At 40.9% G+C, this 21,757-nt stretch overlaps 1 protein-coding gene across 4 annotated transcripts; it reads left to right on the forward strand.

Annotated features, from left to right (window-relative positions):
• Window positions 1-192: 192 nt before the first annotated feature.
• eps8l2 (EPS8 signaling adaptor L2) lies at window positions 193-21,722 on the forward strand. Of its 4 annotated transcripts, none has more exons than XM_020079571.2 (21): window positions 193-501; window positions 4,319-4,369; window positions 4,832-4,878; window positions 9,917-9,981; window positions 11,459-11,620; window positions 12,153-12,302; window positions 12,990-13,069; window positions 13,196-13,305; window positions 13,423-13,493; window positions 13,583-13,709; window positions 14,839-14,927; window positions 15,027-15,101; window positions 16,168-16,316; window positions 16,402-16,570; window positions 16,666-16,700; window positions 16,779-16,884; window positions 17,065-17,184; window positions 18,201-18,276; window positions 18,360-18,525; window positions 19,226-19,358; window positions 20,828-21,722. In XM_020079571.2, the coding sequence occupies exons 2-21, from the start codon at window positions 4,335-4,337 to the stop codon at window positions 20,903-20,905; spliced, it is 2,043 nt and encodes a 680-aa protein (XP_019935130.1). In that variant the 5' UTR covers window positions 193-501; window positions 4,319-4,334; the 3' UTR covers window positions 20,906-21,722. The 4 variants fall into 4 exon arrangements, with proteins under 4 accessions (XP_019935130.1, XP_019935129.2, XP_019935128.1 ...); XM_020079570.2 differs by having other exon boundaries at window positions 274-501; window positions 18,204-18,276; XM_020079569.2 differs by lacking the exons at window positions 193-501; window positions 4,319-4,369 and having other exon boundaries at window positions 4,675-4,878.
• The last annotated feature ends 35 nt before the right edge of the window (window positions 21,723-21,757 follow it).

The raw sequence follows: 21,757 nt of genomic DNA on the forward strand, positions 1-21,757 counted from the left end.
AAAGCTTTACAGTCCCTTATATTACAAATCTTACATCCTGATTTTGTCACGCACAGACTTGATTGTGTAGATTGTTGTTGCTTTGTGCCCTGCAGGTTACACAGTGCACAGACCAGCCCACCCCCAGTGAAGTGTCTGTGGAGCTCCTCCCCTCTCAGATAGAGTTACCTGCTGTTACCAGCAGACTCACCTATCGCTCACCTGCTCCAGAGTCACCTCCTCCTCCTCCTCCTCCTCCTCCTCCTCCTCCTCCTCCTCCTCCTCCTGCTCCTCAGTGACTGTCTCTGACAACCAGAAACACACGTCTGCTCGGTGTCTCTGTGTTGGACGACTAACTCTGTCCTCTGCAGTGGAGGAATCCAGCTGACAACAGAGGACTGACATCACATATCGATTATCTCCAGAGGAATTGGTGGACCAGCTGCAGTGTGTGATGGCAGACTAACGCTGCTGTGTCCCCCACGTCTGTCACACTGAGCATCTCATCCGGACAACACCACTGTGAGCTCATCTTTCCTTCTTTCTGTTCAACTCTCCATTTTTCTAAGCTGCCTAATGATTCACTCATGGCAGGTTATGTGTGTGTTCCTCGTCCTTATTGAGTGAGGACAGTTTGGGAAAGACTTGCTGTTACATTTAAATGTGATGGTTAGGATAAGGGCCTTGGGAATGCATTATGCCAATGAGTGTCCACACTAAGATAGAAATACAAGTTAATGTGTGTGTTACGTTATAGATTAGATCAATAGAGACCATTAAAAACATACAAAATATACAATACGATAGTGCAGCATACAAAAGTGCCATAGACAGGTGGCAACAAGTTGCATAATTACATAAATAAATAAGTAATACCTGAGAGTACATCTTACAGAACTAAAGTAAATGTGTCCCTGGTGCGGTTATTCCCTGTTTAGTGTCTGTATGGCACAAGGAATAAATTTACTTACAGTATATATGATTCTAGCTGGCCTGTGGGTCTCTGTCCCGATGACCAGAGGGAGCAGCCCAAACTCCATCAGACATATCACAGAGCTGTTTTTGTGACTTGCCAATAATCTTCGCTGCAGCTTTGCTAATCTTTGAGAGCTTGTTTTGGCTGTTGACACTTAGGTAGCCATTCCAAGAGCTAATGTTTAATGATAAGACGCTTTCAACCAAGGTCCACGTGTGCCTTTTCTAGTCTGTACTGGCTCTTATGTTACATGTATGTAGAGTTTGCTTAACACATTCAGGTTAATAGACAACTCCAGATTGGTGTTGGGTAATAAGTAACATTAATGTTACTGCCATACACATGTATGTAGATCTGATATCACTCAAAAAGTTAGTACTTTCCATTTGGTTTCAACAGAAAACCTCACATGCTAAACTTCCTTTTTCGTTGAGTTCAGTCCTTTCACATGAGATTGTAGCCTTCATTGTGGTGGAAGGTTCAATTGATGTTATGTGGACAAACAGGGATCATGTCTGTGAAATCTGAGCTGTTTTGTCTCGCGCTGCGTGGTTCTCTATGTCCTGATTCAGAGAAGTGTGCAGCGTCCACACTGTACCTGAGCACCCACAATCAACCTGCAACACTGTCGCCAGCTATCATGACAGCATCAATGTGACTCACACAGACGACTGAATGTCTCCATATACATCAAATCTGATAGCTGTTATCTCCCAATAACTCGTGGAGCACGGGACAAAGTGCATGTTGCTGTCATCAGAGTAAACTCACTTCTCTACTTTTAGTATGAATCACTTTTATTGTGTGGGAGAGGTAAGAGTATAAAAAATTTTTATCTCTTAGGTCTTGGCACAATTTGATAATCAGGCTGAACTATAAATAGGCTGCTGATGAACATATACAGAAAATGATTTCAGCATTAATGTTTTTGTCAGTTGTGATTTATGTTCTCAGCGTATCTCATTGTTCTATGATGAATCCTTTGTTGAAGCTGCAGGTGTGTTACGAGGTGCGTTCTGTGGGGTAGACACGTTACCATAGATATTTATTCTGTCGGAACTGTTGCTATGCTTTTATTTGTGCGTTGACAACATGTCGTGGTGCTGCTATGTAACAGAGGAATTGTGTTGTGTGTTTCAGACACTGTTCCTCTTAAGGCAGCTCAACAATGGTGGTGTTATTGTCTTTTTTGTGCTGAGACACTTTCATGTGATATTGCACCAAATAAATCTTAACTTTTCACGCCAAAAAAAAAAAGAAGCCCTGCTTTGGGCGACATAATTAAGTCAGCCAAGGAGGTATGTGTTCACTGCGATCTCTGGGTTTGTTTGGAGCGGATCCGGATCAGGGACGGAATTTGTATCACTTTCTTTAAAATAAACAACATTTTTATATATTCCTAGGAAATAATTCATTTATCTAGATGAAAAAATTCAGGCACATTAAGTGGACTGATATCTATGAGTGTGTGCAATTTGGTGCAGCTTGATTGAATTTAAAGGGACTGTCATTCCAGTTATAAATCTGATGGATACACAGGCTGTTGTGATAGAGAGATGTAGGTCAGTGTTCAGAGAGTCAAACTTTGCATGAGTTCATTCTGGGAGTTTTTTGTGTGTGCGTGTGTGAAGATATAACAAAAGAAACAACACAGACCACATGACTGATACCACAGAGTTAGACAACCAGACTTTGTGTGCTTGGAGCTGGAATTATTTATCGTCACAGAAGCAGCTTGAATAAGACAACGCTTGCGTAACCTTCTTCCACTTAAATATGAAAATCAAAACAGGCAGACATTATCAGTGACTTTGAAAACAAGCCAAGCATCCTGCACACACTACATGTTTTTTGTTGCATTATTATTGTTTTAATATTCTGCAACTACCTCTTGCCGTGAGGTTGAAAACACATGACACCCAGTCTGTCCTGCTCTGCCTTCACCTCCATCGTGAAACCTGGCGGCGGCCCAGACGTGGGAACAATAGAGAGGAGATGACCAGAGCGATAAGGGCGCAAAGCGGACTCACCAAAGTAAATCCGACTGTAGTCGTTATTCGCCAGTAAGACTTAGCTGCAGCAGTCTTCGATCAGGGGGCATCATGGGACCACATGTGGTTCTATTCGGATAAAATCAAACTTTATCACATAATAACTTTGGCCCAGCTTTGGCGTCTCTCTGTGTTTCAGAAGAACCCAGGAGGATTATCAGCTGAGAGAAGATTATGTTTATGATCTGCAGCCAGATAAGCTTGAGTGACCGCACCTGCAACCTACAACTGTCACTGTATTTAATCTGTGCATGTGTAGTGTGTGTGTGTGTTTGTGTGTGTGGGCGTGTGTGTTCGGTGTGTCTGTTATGCAAAAAGTTTTAGATTTCAGATTGCAGGATAAGGCATGGCCTGAGGAAATGGGCTGTGTTATAGCTGTGTATATAGTAGGAATCACTCCCAGTGCAGTTCAGTGACACAGGGTCAGTATCTTACAGATGGGCTTGGTCTTGACGAACACTTAAAATGCTCACTGGAGACACAGGATCCTAACCTCTCGCCCTCGATTAATAATACAAACTGAACCGGTTTCTTAAAGCGATACATGGCTCCTCGGAGTCTAAATTCACGTGTAAAAGGTAATTATTGTATCCAGTGTCAGACAAAATTCAGTTTAGCAATTAACTGAGGGAATTTTATAAAGTACTTACCTTTTGTTTTATTTTATATAATCAAACAGCTAAATGATCCAAGGAAACCAAGCAGAACTCACTCTCTTGTGTAACATCTAAGGTCCAGTAAGAGTATATACTGATAATGAACGCTTGTGCTCTAGATGTGATATATATTACATAACCGCATGCTTTGGCAGACCAGTCTCCAGGATCAGAGCAGAAGGTGTGGGCGACTTCTGCTCTCTCATTTCCTGCTTCCATTTAATCTCTCAGATTTAGAGTTTACACTCGTCTATTTTGGACGGCTCCTTAATTATCAAATGGTTGCATGTAAAAACACAACCAAATTAAATAATTGCAGCTATTCAGATATAGTCATCAACAGAGTGGATCTAATTACACAGTGCATTGTCCCAGATCAGTCCCTCGAGTCCGGCTAGTGCAGGCCCAACACCTGGCTCTGCACAGAGTAACAACAGGCTGTTTAATGGGCTACACCTCAACTTTGTGAATACATCTACAACTTTAATAAGGTGTCTCTACTTTATACACCACAGTCTGTGTTTTAGAGCTCGCACAATTGGAATAAGAGACATAGATTGAAGCTACCACATGCGACAGGCTTTCAGAAGGTGTTTTAAGGTTTGAGTGTCTCCCTCTATTTGTGTCACATACTTTTTTTCTTTCTTTTTTTTCAGGTGGATGCCTTAAATCATGAGTGTCAAGGGACCTCAGTCGAGGGGGGCCAAGTGAGTGTCGCACATTCCTGCTCTCTTTTTGCATACTTCCCTTTCTGTGAGTTAGCTAATCAGATCCTGCAAATTTACTGTCCCACGGTTACATGAGAATCACTAATCCAGTATGTGGAAGGAGGTGTTGGTCAGGGACCTTGGGCACAGAGCGGCTCTGTTGAGAATTGTTTGCTTTGCCTGGGTTCCTGGCTCCATCCTCCCTCCATTCCTCCCCTCCTCCCTCTTTCCCTTCTCCACTCTCCCCCTCTCCCTCTCTCCCTCCCTCTTTCCTGGGCCCTGGCTGGTCCATATGCTCAGTATCTCAGGCTAATCTCATCCAGCACTGGCCAGTCTGTGAGTCTCTGTGTGTGACAGTGTGGGACATTTAGAGGGTTTGGGACACTGGCATCCAGAGGTGCGGGGGGGAGAGAAAATGAAAGGTGCCCAGCGTAACCACGTCTCCTCTTCTTGTTATTGCAGTGGAGTGGCCAGGTCGGACAGCAAAATCAGCGCCAAGGCCCTCTACGGTGAGTGACTGCATGGGAGTGTGTGGAGGAGTCGGTGTGTTTTTGTCAGCACTAGTATTTTATTGTTCAAGAATGTGCCTTAACGTGCCTTTATTTCTGTAGCATGAGTCACTGCACACTGCTAAAGTCAATAATGAAGGAGATTGTAGACTACCATGGAATAGTTTTAGGAAAATTAGCATCTAAAAGTATGTAGTTTATCAAGTTGTTAACACTAATAAAAATATGTGACGTGTTACTTTATAATGATGAACAAGGGCACTGTAGTTTATTTTGAGTTGATCCAACATACATCGTTCTGCTTATAAGAATGTGTCAGTGACCCACTTTAAAAAGGTTCTTCAGCATGTCTCAGACGGAGCACAGTATATAATGCCCTCCTGATCCTTTGATACCTTCCCAATATTCTGCTCATTTGAAAACAACTTTGTCAGGAAATCTGGTGCTCTCACCCTGCCGAGTGTTGCTGCAGCCCCACAGCCTCGCAATCCTCTTCATAACGCACACACACACAGATAAGAGGGGGCCAAGGTCCGGTTCAGGGCCCAATCGTTCTCAGCCTGCTGATACCTCTGTTCGATATTGAGGGACATGAGAGGGGGACTCCTAAAGGGAACATGAGTCTTCAGCTCTATAACTAAATGCATGTATCAGGCTTTTTGAGTGTGTCTGCGCTTATTCGTCAAATTCCGCTGCCAGCTGTGTGTTTATACGGTCTGAGTTGCACATCTTGAACTGAAGGACACGCTTGTTTTACTGTAGTGCTCAGGCTGCACCACTGATCTGTTGAAACTTAGTAATAGTCAAGATATGATTTGACATTTTATATTTTAGCTGTTGCATACTTGTACCAGGGTGTGTTTCTGAGACTGGAACGTGCTATGTCCCATTAGCAGGGTGTGCCTGTTTTTAAAGCGTGGCTGGAACAGGGTGGGGATGCCCACGACTTGCAGGTGAATAAAAGGCACATTGAAAAGTGGAACTTCTGCTACTGCCCTCGCTGCCTCAGACATGAGCTCACTGGCTCCCACCAGCACCTCCTCCCACACAACATAGAGGAACATTGTGCAGCATATCATAGGCCCAGATAGAAAGCTGTGTGAAGGCAGGACAACCTGTTTTCATGTTCAGAATTTAGAACAGCCTCAAATGACAGATGCTGTTATTGTAGAGGAGCAATATGTTCCCAAACTGCATCTGACTGTGCACTTCGTTGCCTGAGGACTTGATTGCAGTTTGTCATCCAAATATCCCCGGGATGTCACCCAGTCTTGTGACCTCTGTGAAATAATCTTCTCCCTGTGCGATGAGACAGTGCTGTTTCATTGGCTCGTTTCATCTTGTGTGGCAGATGGTCACCAGTACTTTCTCACAGCAGGATAACACCAGCATGTCTGTCCTTGTGAACCACAGAGACAATATAATATTTGTACATGATATTGAACCTTTTACTACTGACGAAAATGTTATTTGTTGTGAAATGTTCTTGAGTAGTGCGGTGGCTCATGATAATGTGAGATAATGAATGACCTACATACATAATTTAATTAGTACATGTTCTACAGATAATGGCCAAGAGGACAATAAAAACGTGCCAGTAATGTTGAGTAGTTGAGATATGGAAAAACAGATCAACATTTAATCTACATGCTCAATTTCCTCTATGCAAAACTCTGTCATTCACATAAGAGCTGTGCAGCCAACAAGTGATGCAAATGACACACAGTGAGTCCTCCCACCTGATCTGTTATCAGCAGCTTAAGAGCAGAGCAGAGCGATGTCCCACCAGATTCATCATCCCAGCATTGAAAAGCTTTCTTGACTTTCTCTGACGGTTTGTGGTTGGCGACCATGTTTCTTTCAGGTAAATATGTGTCTGAAATGATTTGAAATGGTTGTAAAAACTTTATTTGTAGACAGTGGCACTTTTTGATTTGGACTTTGTTAAAGCAGTTATTAGTTGATAGCATATCTATGTACTGCTCTTGATAAACAATGGAACAAACCTGTATTTAATTGTGCGGCACTAGTGTGAGAGGTGAATCGAGTTTTGAGGTTTGTGATGTGATTTCTTTCTGTTGACCTATGGGCAAATCTTTGGAGACACAGCTTCTGAATATGGAGATCTTGATCTTGTGCCAATACGCTTATTGTGTATTATTGTTTGTTATCTGTTGTTGGACTCATTCCTTCTTTTAATGGTGGAATACAGGATTTTATTCTCGATTAATTTGAAAAGTCTTCAACAACAGTTCAAGTTTTAACAGTTTCAGGACATCGCATCAAAGAACATTACTGTTTTTGGGGTTTGGTTGAGTCAGTGTTCATTGTGTTTAAAGATTACTTGTTAAGCAGGCTGCAGTGTCTGATTGATCTCGGACCATGTATTGGTTTGATAAGCTGACAGACTGCCATGTTTACCACTGGTCATTGACTCCGGAGAGCACCTGAGGATCAGCCCATCTGCCTGCTAAGTGACTCTTATTGCACGCTGTCACAGCAATGTGAATTGATTGGCATAAATGTCAGTCATCAATAAGACATGGGGCGAGCTCGACTGTCAGAACGACACCTGACGCTTGTGTTTCACCTGCGGGGACGAACAGGAAAGGATCAGCAGAGAGGAAATGGCAGGAAAACAAATGCTAGCGTCATTTGGACAGAGAGTGGTGTTGTTTTCAGTGCTGCAAAATATGCATCAGCCAAAGCACATCACAGTGAATCATCGATGAGAGGTTGTCAAATACTGGAAATATTAGAGCTTTGACTCACTCATTTTGTAAAGTGTTATACAAACGAAAGAGACTTTTGTGTCAACGTAAAGCACATAAATGTTTCTCGATGTCTGTATACATCAAAGTGTTGACTCTTTTGGGTTGGGCACATAAAGAGACCTGATATGAGATCTGCTGGAGTTTACAGGAACATGCACTCATTTAACCGTAATTGTTACCTGCAGACTATTCACTTGCTAAATAGGTCAGTGAGCACGCTGGCCTCAGCCAACAGCTCGCCTAATGTAGCGAACAATGGAGCTGTTAGTGTCCTGATGATGTGCATGGAAAGTATCCAGACTTTAAATGGCTCCCTGCGTGTTGTATGTCAGACTTTTGATATCTTGCACAGGCTCTGAAAAAAACAATGGTAGAAGTTTGATTGTTTTTTCAGTTGTCCTCAAACTTTAAAAGACTGGTCAGGGGCAGATCCAGGGGTGGAGCCAGTGGGGCACCGACCCCAGCTAACTCCTTAAAAACATATTAAAAAAACACTTACAATAAATAGCCTATAATTTAGTTTTTTTTTCTAAGCTTTTTTGAACAACACCATGTGCTTAATCTATCTATCTATCTAGAAATATATTCAATAATGTGTGGCTTTGCCCGATAGCTATAAAGCTAACAGTAAACAAGAAATTACTTAAATGTGCTACTATGTGGTAATGCGTACTGTGCATGGGTGTTGGATCAATACTTGGCCCCTCTGTGTAAATTGTGACCCAATTATGGCCCCCGATTTGGAAAAAACTTCTAGATCCGCCCCTCACTGTCTATTTGTAGCTCATTGTGGTGAAGTCACATTACTTGTTTTTAGCCACGCTAGTTATGTGGCTCTGGGAGTGGCAGGTGTTGTGTCAGTCAGGTGGCTCATCACTCCCTCCAGACTGCGTTGTCTCGACAGCTACTGCAGGGTGTCTTTTTGTAGAGATTTTCATGGTCCACAGAAAATGAGTCGTAATGACTTTGGTGATCCACTGACTTTCTATATTAAGTTTTTCGCTAATCTGTATTTGAAACCAAATACCCTATAAAACTAATGACATCACCATCAGCTTTGTGTTTAGTAGAGTAAGATGGTGATCATGGTTGATATCATTAGCTGTTACAAAACCAAATGATTACATTCTGAGCATGTCAGCATGCAGATATTAGGATTTATCTCTGTGAGTGATTAAAACCTCATATGGAGTCACAGCTGTGGACTTTGTTTTGTTATTATCTTTGTTAAAATCTCTCTAAGGAATAACTCTCTACGTGACACTTCTGTTTCCTGTCATCTTACCTGCCTCGTCAGGTTTTAGATATGATTGTGTCTCAAGCTGATTTCACAGCATTTTTATCTACAAAACATTACAGGTGATATGTATCAATCCAACATGATGAGTAAGTAAACGTGTGGCAAAGTCCTCAAATCATAGATTTTGACCCCACAGTAAATCTGTGCATCAGAAAGGTGCCCTGGATGGAGCGAGCTTTAATCCCAGCCTGGCTGCATGGTGATATAATGTGTTATGCTGTCAATGAAGTCACATAAACGCTTTGATATGAAAATGAATGATTAACAGTTCAAGTCGGACAGTTTACATTTCACTAGCTTACGACAGGACTCTCTTTGGCATACAGCTTTATAGAGAAAAGCTGGACTCTGGAATCTGTTTTGTTTCTTTCTTCCAGAGAGAAGCCTTTATAGTTTTTATATTCCAACATATACTGTAAATCACATCATCATGTGTAAATCAAATGAGCCCAGTAAGTCAACTTTACCACTGTATGCAAGGTTTGTTGAAGTGGTATTAGATAAAGAATACTGCTGCAACAAACATTTCAATTAAAATGTGAGCTTTTCTTTAAATGTTTAAGCATTGTTGATTTTTATTTCATTACACATAAAAAGAAAATTACAGAGTGGTAGTGGCACATGTTCGGTCAGTACTTAACGTAACTAAAGTTATCAACAGATGATCATAGGGTTGGAATTTGTTCCAATGGGGTTGTAGACGCCAGTGGCATGAGAGACATTGCCCGTAACCCTGTAAAAGATAAACCTTCCTACCTCCTTCCTTATTGCCCAGCTGGGGTTTTCAACTCACACATTAGAGTTTCATTGTATCTGTTCTCTGTGCTGAAACATTCAACATGTGGTCTCTAGGTCAGTTTCACCGCTGCTGCTGCTAAATAGAAGGATTTACAGTAAAATCTCAGGCTGTACTTGGTGGTTATTTATTTTCTCACATTTAAATGTCTTTGTTTCTTATCAACAGAGCAGAGGAAGAAATACTCCAACTCCAATTTTATTATGCATGAGACGTCGCAGTATCATGTTGAGGTAAGATCTTTTTCTGTTTCTTTCTCAAATTTGACAGTTTTTCTAATCATTTTTTATGGAAAAAAAGCCAAAATATTGTATATCTACTCATTGCATATATTATAAATGAGGCTGGGAGGTAAATTGATCCATGTTAGAGGCACTTTAACACACATCTCATTAGGTTAAAATTGATTAAAGTGAAAAAAGTTAAATTTTAAATAGTTGCTTTAAATAGTGCATAATATTTTTAATATCTACAGTAAAAAAAATTTTTACCTCTTCATGCAATGCACTGCATAAATTTGTTTTGTTGCTAAAAAAAAGTCTTGCATGTGGCATGAGAATTAAGTGGATTTATAATTTGAAACAGGCCAGTGAGCCTCAAGTGAAAAACTAGATATAGACAAAGCTTAGTTTAAATGCAGTAACATAAGTACCCGGGGCACTTGAATGGGAGACGTGCCTCAGGTCAGGGTTGGTGTTGAACTATGTCCTGTGGAGATAGAATTACTCTATAAATTCCTCTTATCACACACGGGCAGGTAATCACAGATAACAGTCATGTTGGCAGAGTGATGGCCGTGGCCGTATTCCAGGGTGAGAACGTGTTAACTCGACCGAATTATTGTGCAAAAGGTGAAATGGGGCTCATTTTCCTGCCCACAGTCTATTTGACTCTGTGGCTACATTGACATTTGTGTTTCTTGAAAAAAATGAATCCGTTCACACATGTGAAGACTTAGAAGGCGACATTTGCTAAATATGCAATTTCTTTCACACACATGAACAGTACATCAACATGTGCATTTCTTTCCTCACCATTTATCACCACGTTTTTCCGCATCTGTCATACACCAACATATGTGTAAAGCCATGTGTTGTCATATAGGCCTTTGTAGTGATGCTGCTGTTTCCATTTCAGATAGAGATCTTCCTTATTAGTTAAGTAAGAACAGTTCGATCATGTTGATATGCTTTTTTTGCCACAGTGACCCTAACCCTAACTTAGCGGCTAGACTGTAAACAGGGGAAAACAGCTGTTTTGTCGTGCTCTGTCCAAAGGAAATGAAATCCTTTCATCAATACCGCTTAAACTCACTAATTTGCTCTTTTTATTATAATTATTATTATTCTAATTTCATCTTTCAGTGCAAAAATTACAGATTTTATGCAAGCTATGAACCGAGCAATGAGTAGACCCCAGACCTTAACATTTAGACTTTTACACATCTGTTTTATGTCAGTAGTTTGCTCCCAGCTTGCTGTTTCCCCCTGTTTTCAGTATGTATGCTAAGCTAAGCTAGCTGGCCGCTGGTTCCTGCGTCATATTGTTATTAACAGTTGTAATAAAGGTGTCATTTTTCTCTCTCTCAGTGAGAAAGCAAAACAAAAAATACAACTTTTTAAGGCAAACTTTTCTTCTTTCCACTCAGACATTTTGTTTTATTTGTCACACCTGGATCACTCATTCACCAACACACTGTTTTCTACACAGCATCTCACCACATTCATCATGGACAAGAGAGAGTCCATTGTCACAGTGGACGATGCTGTTAAGAAACTGGTCCTTCTGGACTCGAAGCGCAAAATATGGACGCAGGAGATGCTCCTCCAGGTCACAGACAAGGCGGTGTGTCTGCTCGACTGTGACACACAGGTATCAGCTCCACATCTTTCCACGCATCATGCATATGTTTATTAGATTATAAGAAGGGAGGCAGGATCTAATGAAAGGGGTGTTCAGTGAATTATGGGAACCGTAGTGTTTGTTTTAATGGCTAAATATTGGAACATTTCATCTTTCAGTAGATTAAAATGGACAATTCTTCTTTTAATGTCTCTAACAAGTCCCTCAACTTCATGAACTTTTTTAATAGATTTTTCAACACACATTTCTCCACATTTATTTTTGTTACATACAGTGTGGCCTACATGACCATGATGTTGTCATTTCACATGTTTAACATTCTTAAAAAAAGAGCTTGACATGAAAAATGTATTTTCCCTCCTCTTGAGGGAACATCGATGGAATAGTTATTTTTGAAAAAGAGCTGGCCTGGATCTTCCCATAATCATTTCTGCCTCATACCCACTCATTGTTTAAATATTGTATCTCATTGAGGCCAATATTGCTCCTTCCCTGCCTCAAAGTCCTCTCCTCTTATCATTCTCCCATTGTTCTCCTGCAGGAAGAGTTGGAGAACTTTCCTCTCCACACCATCCAAATGTGTCAGGCGGTGCTGAATCAGACACGTTACCCCTCCGTGCTGCTGCTCGTGTGTCAGGACAAGGAGCAGCACAAACCCGACATCCACTTCTTCCACTGTGACGAGGTGGAGGTGCGTCTCAGCTTGAGCGTTACAGGCTTGGCTCGATTTGAGTTCTTTACCTTGTGCACGCATGATCAGTCCGCTTTGTGTTTTATGCCATTCATAAACTCAAGGGGCTGTTGTTGGAGCGCTAGGTCAGATTTCAGGGCTGTCATAGACTTAGTGTTGGTCTGTATCCTTTTACACTTTTTTGCAGCCTTAATCCGAGATTTTGGCGTAAGGGAAGATCTCCTTTTGAAAGGGTATAATAATGCAATAGCCTTCTATAACACTTTTTATTCACAATCACCAGTAGGTTACAAGAAAAAAATTATCATGAGAGGATCTGAATATAACCTTTGAATAACGTTTCACCTTTGTAAAAATTAAGTTTCTTATTCGTCATCAAGTTTCATAATTATTAATAATAATTGTAATACACCCCTTTCTGTCCTCCTGCTTTAAACTGCACAAAGAGAAACTGTCCTTTACCAGTGCAGACATTTCAGGAGCAGGCAGGCATTAGAGATGCAAAACCCTGCAAAGAAACTTTTAAACCATGTGAACCCAGCCAGCAATAGATCTGTAGGTGTTGTTTCAATAGCACCGTTCCCACACTGAATACAGGGAGGGAGGACAACTACATACTGGTGTCTCTAATGCTGTACATATGCACATGTTAAGTTCCTATCCTGTGCTCCTCCTCGCTCTCTCCAGGCTGAGATGGTTCATGCAGACATAGACAGTGCCATCGGGGACAACAAGCACGGGAAGAAAATGAGGCTTCAGACTCTGAAGTGAGAACATTTCTGCTACAGACACACCCACACACACATTGAAGGAGATGGCACCAACCTGTAATTAGACATTAGCTAACTGGATGCAAGGGTGCTAAAGGTTTCTATACATCCTCCTACCTCCAGGGTAAATCAAGAGAAAATGAAGCGTCACAGAGAAACCATTCTCCCTGCTTCACCACCGCAAGGCCCCTCATCTCCACCTAAGGGACGAGTGGCCGCTCCAAACACACAGCGTGAGTGTAACCATACTGTACATGCGCTCACAAATATGTACTTCTTACATGGCACAACTGAGCTTATCATGTTCTTTCAGTGGTGGAATTCATATGTTGTTTTGTGTTTTGATGTAGAAAGAGGAGCCACAGGACAAATTGATACCGAGTCACATGAAAAACTGGCCAAGCGCACTTTAAAGGAAGTGGTGTGTGATTTTATCACCTGTCATTACATCACACAGCTCCTTTCATTGTCACACAGCGCTGTATTCTTGACGCTTGTCTCCTTGAACAGGAAATCCTCAACTGTGCCCTGGATGACATAGAAAACTTTGTGGCACGGCTGCAAAAGGCAGCAGAGGCCTTTTCCCAGCTCAACCACCGCAACAAGAGTAAGAAGAATAAGAAGAAAGGACCAGCAGGTCTGTCTCCCTTTCTTCTATGTGGTGGCTCGAATGCAGTGACAATATGTTCATATTGCTCACGTGTGTGTGTCTCTTTGTGTCCTGTGTCCCGGGACATCCAATCATGTATGTGTGGTAATAGTAGATGCTGGTTTGGTGATGTATTAATGAGAGTGCTTCTGTATTAATCACATTATTGACATGTTTTTGCCTTAAAACATAAAATAATTAAGGTAAACTTGAGTCTAATGTTGCATGGAGACTGGCATGGCATGCAGATAAGTTGCTGATGAGGCAAAACAAATTTAAACTAAATAGGAAATGATTTATTGACAGAAATCAGTGTCCCCTATAATAATTGGCTTGTAAACTAATAATATCAGTGTTACTGAGTAATGTTTCATGACCCAGTGCTGCGTTCTTACTGTACCACACCTCATTCCTCGTCCAGTGACACATATTGGTAACACACACGCAACTTAACCTTCTGTATGTGTTCACTGGTCAAGGAGGAGAAATGTACAGTTAGTGTGAATTTTACTGCACTTACTAGTAGTAACAATGTTAAAGCATCAGCCCTGACAACACTGACAAATGTACTGATAATGATGTATTCTCTATCTAGAGAATCAGTTTCTCAACTTTGGTTTCATTGGGTTTCACTCAGTTGATATTCAAAAGATTTGATGTATTTATTGACATGCTTTTCAAAAATATATTTATATCTCTTTAAGAATAAAACTGGTAGCTATGAGTATAATGGCCTTTTCAGTATATTAACTAGAAGGTTTTCATAGTCCAATTCATACTAAATAACATGACTTTTAAAGTCATGACAACTTGGGGACCTTCTACGTCACAAGTTGAGAAACCCTGCTGTAGCACATTCCTTCTCTGGCTTTTCCTTCAGGTCAAGGTGAACATTTCATCTTTAAAGCTGTTTAACAATTAACCACGATTGCGTTGATAACCTTTGTTTCCCTGGAGACATTAGAGGTAAACCATCGTATGGAAGAAACAATAACATTTAGGGTTGTGAACCTTGGCCAGAAAGTAAAACCTGTGTGCTGTCTTTAATATTTCCTGTACGGCAGTGGAAGTAACTCAGGAGTCTGTGTGTGGTCATTGTTGGTGTGGTTGTTTACAGAGGGCATGCTGACCCTGCGAGCCAAGCCCCCCACTGAAGCCGAGTTCATCGATAGCCTGCAGAAACTGAAGCTGGCCTTGAACCTCGTGGTGAGATATCACAGCTCCTAATCCCCCTTATCCTCCACATCCGCTGCTCTTCTCCACATCACCTTCTCACATGTGTCTCTGTCACTACGCCCCCTGCAGGCCAAAGTGAAGAAACACATACAGAATCCGAGTGCGTCTGAGCTGGTTCACTTCCTCTTTGGCCCACTGGAGCTGGTAAGAGCTAAAAACACTTTTTATGTAAGGCGTCAAACAGATGAAATTAAATGAAGGTCATCTCACAGGAGATTCTATTATCCTGAACACGTGGGGATTTTTCTGTATGTCAACAGTAATAATCTATTAGTGTTGACACAGGCCTGTCTGATAATAACACACTGAGTACTTTTAAATGCTCAGAATGAGAACAGCTTTATGTTTGTATTGCAGCTAACAGACATTCCTTCCTTTTTATAATGGCCCCACATTCACTTCTATATACTCACCAGACTGGAGTGACATGGCCTTCAGCTCTGACACAGGTGCAGCCCTACAGGTGCAGCCCTGCTTACATAACTTTGGTATCCCGAGCTGCAGTGTGCAGCCACACCTTCGATACTGCCAGTTAAAAAAACACAGTGCAGGGATTAGGCTGTGCGTTTATATGGAGCCATGATCTCTAGTCACTCTAGATTTGCTTGATAAGGATCCCACTGGATAGTCATTTAAAAAGAGTATGCAGGGACTGGAAGAAATGGGGATGCTAAGAGAAAGTTAATTTCATCGTGTCTTATTAAATGCAGTACAGTACAGTCTCAAAATTTCACTGAAGAAAATTAAATGAAATAAAACTTCTTTCCCCCTTGTAGTTACACCCCTTGCCAGTAAGAGGACCTTGAGAGTTAGGCCCCATGGCTATTAGCTGTCCTCAACACTCAGTCTCAACACAGAGCAGCTTCAGCCACAACCTGTTTTCAATCTCAGGCTGTTTTTACAGTTCAAACAAGACTTTTTTTAATCAGTTCAAGAAGAGGTAGATCAGTTCAAGAAAAGTAAAAATATATAGTTTGGTTTTTAGTGAATACTAGAGCTGGGTATTGGACATCGATAGCACCAAAATGTTTCGGTGTTTTCTCGAGTTTTGAAACTGGCATGAGATGCTTACTCTTTGCCTTTGAGGAAAAATACTAAAACTCAAGCATCTTTGTGTAAAACATTTCAGAAAACTCCTCCACGTTCCTGAATGGACAAACTCTCTTTCAGTGTTTTTTTTTCACATGTCTGTTTGTGCATTGGGCCACAGGTGCTGCAGAGCTGTGGGAGTCCTGAACTGGTACGTTCAATCATCTCTCCTCACCTTTCTAGAGATACTGTCGACTTCCTGCGAGGACACCTCATCCCCAAAGAGATGACCATCTTTGAGCTGCTGGGGGATGGATGGACCAAACCCAGGTACATGTGATTCACTGCTGTCTGTACGGATGAGTAGCTGACAGGTCAAATTTTCACAATCACTTTTCTCCTCCTGTTCCTACAGAGCAGAGTGGCCCAGAGATCAGTGCGCCCCTGTTTATTACCCAAAGTTTCGTAATGGGTGGGAGCCTCCGGCAGAGATCTTCAGGACGGCCCCGTGGGAAACAGAGGGACCCACAGGCCCACTGGGGTCGCCAACCAGCCCCAACTACAGGAAACACTCAGCAGAAGACGTAGGAGACTAATCTAATGGTCACTGTCTGAAAAACGCACATATCATTACAAATCCTCACCCTTGAAAATGTAACAATCTGTTTGTTTTTTTCAGTATTATGGAACTCATTCCTCTGGCTCATCAGATGGGTGAGTACTGAAGTCTGAAGAGTCTTTCACGTGACACACAAAAACTTCAAACTGATGAGCTTAAATGTGTATTGACAGATCTTACAACGGGAAGACCCACACCCGTAAATATGCCAAAATTCGCTACCACTTTGTAGCACGGAATGCCAACGAGCTGTCAGTGCTGCAGGACGAAATCCTCGAGGTAAGAACTCTTTCTTATTTTCCCAACCTTCATATGAAGTGTTAGGCGTGGATGATGCCAACCAGAGACAGTTCAACATGTTGGCTTTGTCTGAACAAATGTTGATATAGGTTCAGTCACTGAAAGGCAATGAAGCAATTTCCACTGTATCCACGTCATAAGACAAAATGTTCCCCACAGGTGATAGAGGATGACAGACAGTGGTGGAAACTACGGAATCGCAGCGGCCAGGCTGGCTACGTTCCATTTAACATACTGGATGTTGTGAAGATAGAGGAGCCAGAAGGCGGCTACAGCCAGGTGAGCTGCTGTGTCTTTTGTTTATCTGTGCTGTATTCGCATTTCAATGATTAACACGCCTATAACTAAATATTTAGGGGTATCTGCTAACTCACTTGGTAGTGCCAGTGTCCAGCATATCACTGCAGGAGTGTAGATAAGTGTTGGGGCACATACAACCGCACACACAGAGCTTATTTCACAAGAAACAGATTGCAAGTGACCGGTACAAAGACTAAAGAGTGAAAGTTAAGGTCTTGCATGAGAGAAAGAACTGGTTCACACACACAGAGTGTCCTTGAGTGACAGAAAGGCAGGTAGAAAGGTAGACCAGAATGCAATGCAGCCAAAGAATGTTTCACATTTTTACCTTATATATTTGTCAGTATCACTTTCACTCACTTAACCTACACTTATCTTACCTTGGCACCACTAAATCTAGCATGTTGTCAGGAATGAATCCTGGTAAATAAAGGCAATAAGTAACTGAAAGAAGAGGTCAAAGTTTTCGTATCACTGCTTTTGTTTTTGCAGATTTGGAATTAAAGGTGATCCAAAAGATGATAAGGGCACTTAGATAGATAAAACATATATAATGAGGATCATGATTATTGCCCTAGATGAATAACAAATAATGATATATACATGTGACTTTTATTGATTTACAATAGTTTATCACAGTAGAGTTGTATTGTGTGAGATCAGTGCAGCTCTCTGTACAAATTCTCTGCTGGTTAGGACCCTGCACCGCAGCTCACTGAAAACCTGAATTCCTAGAGATGCAAAAAGTTTCACTAATGTCCTGCAGCAGGTACTGCATGCAGCTACTCTTCCGGGTGTGAAATACTTTCACACACGTATTTTGGTTTTGGCTCCTTAGCAAAAAATCAGCCAGAACATGATAAAAAGACACACCTGTCTTTGGAATAATACCAGCTGAGGTTTCTCATGAACTTTGTGTGTGTGTGTGTGTGTGTGTGTGTGTGTGTGTGTATGTGTGTGTGTGTGTGTGTATGTGTATGTGTGTGTGTGTGCAGCAGGATTACAGGAAGTCACCTCCTGGTTCTATGGGCCATGGAAACGGTTTCAGCAACGGTATACCCAAAGACAAAAGTGAGTGAACACAACAAAGCAAACAAAGATTTAGTAACTACAGATTTGTTGATGTTTGCTTTCATCCTGATTCTTTGCTGCAGTGGATAAAGTCAACAATGAGTTGTTGAAGAAAATCACTGAAAACAAAACCCCGCCCGTCAGGAAGATCCGTGTGGAGCGACCATCTGGCAATTGCGTGCCGCTCACATTTGTCTCAACCCCAGAGCAGGTGACCACATGGCTCAGCACGAAAGGATTGTCATCATCGTAAGTCTCCCGTGAAACTCATCGATCCAGCAAATCAAAACACACCTTCAAGAGTAACCTAGCAGCATGTTTTTGCTGCAGCTGGCCTCTCACCCTGTCGCAGTGATGTACTGGTGTACTCCCAGACCCTGTGACATCATTGTTGAGTGTGGACGCAGTTGCAACGCAGTAAACAGGCAAAACCAGAGAGGGCAGAAACACTGCATGTTAATTTGCTTTTTCAGTTCTGACTGAAATTTATTTGCACCGTTTCCACCCTTGTTTATGTACTGTCAATAATATATACAGCAGTTGCTGTTGTTGGGATGATAGTGTTGGTCATCTATCTGCTGCTTTTTTTTGGACCGAACTATCCCACATACATTTTGTCCAGAGATTTATGATCAGCAGAGTCCTGATGATTGTGGTGCTCCATAACTTTTTGTCGAGTGCCTCCATTAATGATTCTGAGTGTAATGTGTGTGTAATCGGTTGCCGATAAAAAAACTCATTATTTTGAGTAACAGCATGTCACATCTTCCTGGTTGTTTTCAGCTGTGTCAACCATCACATGCTGGAAAACCCCAGAAAGACTCTGTTCATTCTAAATGTTACTGACTTTTCCTGTGCTATTCCTGCTATGAAATGCCAATTGTGCACCCACAACTGTAAAACTGTGATAAGTGAATGTGAATAAGTTGTCTGACTGTCTCGTCTGCAGGACGGTTGAATGTCTTGGGATCCTGACTGGAGCCCAACTGTTCTCCCTCAACAAAAATGAACTGAGGACGGTGTGTGGAGACGAAGGCAGTCGTGTCTATAACCTCGTCAATGTAGATAAATCACAGCAGGAGGTCAGTCACACATGTGTCTGTGGCTGCGTGCACACTTCTCACATGGCTGTATTCATGGTTAGATGGAGAATCAGATCCACAAATCAAAACATTTCAAAACGTTGAAAGCCTTCCCCAGTCTTAATGCACAGTGTTACTCTGGGCATGTTAAGACAAGGAAATAAAACCGTTGGTGTTAGCTGTCTCCTATTGAGTCACTCTATGATTATTTCAGGTGTTGTTCCAAAAGTGGGTGGATACACACAGTTATCAGGTCCGAACTAATGAGGCATAATTATTTATTAAGTAAACTGTTTAATTCTTTGGTTGATTTATTTGATAAAATAGATGAATTACTAACTTTGATGTTTGGAATTGATTTTAGATTACTTACTTTATTATAATTTGCTGATTTCTTCAAACTTTTTAATTAGAATTTACTTACACTAAAATGATGAGTAAATAGGACTTCATCATTTCTGAGTGGCAATACATTATTCACACATTATTATTGGTTTAGAAAAACATGTTTTCGTTTACACCTGGTTTTCTCCTAATGTTGGTTTTAGGAATAACAACAGTGTACTTACATATCTGTGTTGTTTTTGCACTTAGATCCTTGTCCTTGTAGAGACTTGTGAACTTGTGTAACATATGTTAACTGACCAAATACTGTAGATGAACATTACATATCCTCTTCTGCACTTGAGGTTAACCATACAGTGATATACAGCTGACCAGGTAATTTAACAGGTGCATCCCCTTTTTTAACATGCTGAGATTAAGACTTTGTCAGTCTTTTTACATTCAAAGGATCAATGTGTCAAATTTAATGGCATCTAATGTGAAGAAGGCCTCTATCCTCCCTTCCATGCATGTAGGAGAATCTATGGTATTTAGGTACATTTTAAAATGCACATGGTCCTCTTTAGAGCCAGTGTTTGGTTTGTCCATTCTGAGCTACTGGAGAAACATGGTGGTGCAACCACATGGTGGACTCTGTTACAAAGGAACCACCTCTGATATATAGAAAATATAAAAAGCTCATTCTAAGGTAAAAGAACAAAGCTCCTTAGTTTCAGATGAACATGAATGAAAATATATTTATCAATGTTAAATTCATTTCATTAAATTTCTGCTGATAGATCCCCTAAATCTTAAACACTGGACCTTTACATTTTGACATAAAACTACTTATCAAAGTAAAATTATTCAGATACATTTTGTTTTACGATCAATATCCTTTAATCCGAAGAACCTTAAATCTTTTTATTTTACTTAAATTCAATCATGAACTTGTCTCTTGCCATAATAAAGCAAATGTATGTCCAAATAGTGTTGTTTTTGATGGGGCTTAAATCACTTAATAAGTTTCTTGTATCCAACACTTTGTAACAGAATAATCCGTCATCTGCATTTTGAAAGTGAATATGACATTTTGCTTAACAGACGTACTCTCTTCTATATATCTTCTTGTATTTCCTTTACAGAAGAGCGGGGGAGACTCAGAGCTGCTGGAGATCATGAAGCGGCGGCAGGAGAGGATCGACTCCGGCAGCACAGACTGAACCTGTCGACCAGCACCACCGACCCGGTCCCTTTTTCTCCCTCACAACTTCCTAACTGCAGCAGCTTCCTTAATCAATCGTGAAAGACAGTAATGTTGTACAAAAAAAATAAATCTATATTTATTTTGTATCATGCAAATGTGTATGTACTCCATTGTTTTCTTATCTAATTATGTTGCTTTTTGTTTTAATCAACTCGTCAGATTTTGTCGTTAAAGAGATGCTTGTGTATGAAAGAAACCATGTACAGTTCGGCTTGTGTGTGTGCGTGTGCATGTAATATGCATATTTGTATGAGCAGTGTTTGTGGATGTTTATGCTCAGTGTCAATATTGTTGTTTACTAAATGACGTGGTAAATATGTAGATCTTAGTGATTGAGTTTCTAAATCTGTGCCAGACTATGTGACACATATTCTGATATATAGCCAACTATTTTCATATCACTGTTTACAGCTATAGAAAATAATATGTTTTCCATGCAGATAGCAGAAGTCCTCTTTGTGGTTGGTAACTGACAACCAGCAGTCGGTATTAATGTAAATAGTCTTGCTGTTTATAATCAGAATTCAGATGTCCCTGCAAGCTTGCACCAGAGATCATCCTGCATGAAGTCATTGTCAGTAATAATGAAATGCTGTCACACTAATGTTGCTTTTTGCAGCGTAAACTGCATTGACACAGAAATGCTTAAGAGCATATGCAAGAGAACATGTTGCTCTGCTATTAATTAAATGAAGATTCAACAGGGTTGTAAATATTTCGGGACACAGTGTTTAAAAAGAACATAATTAAAATAAAACCTGGTAAATATTTCATATCACATCTTTTTTGTGCATAATTGATGTGTTTT

This window comes from Paralichthys olivaceus, chromosome 7 (genome assembly GCF_024713975.1).
Source record: "Paralichthys olivaceus isolate ysfri-2021 chromosome 7, ASM2471397v2, whole genome shotgun sequence".
Taxonomy (NCBI): domain Eukaryota; kingdom Metazoa; phylum Chordata; class Actinopteri; order Pleuronectiformes; family Paralichthyidae; genus Paralichthys; species Paralichthys olivaceus.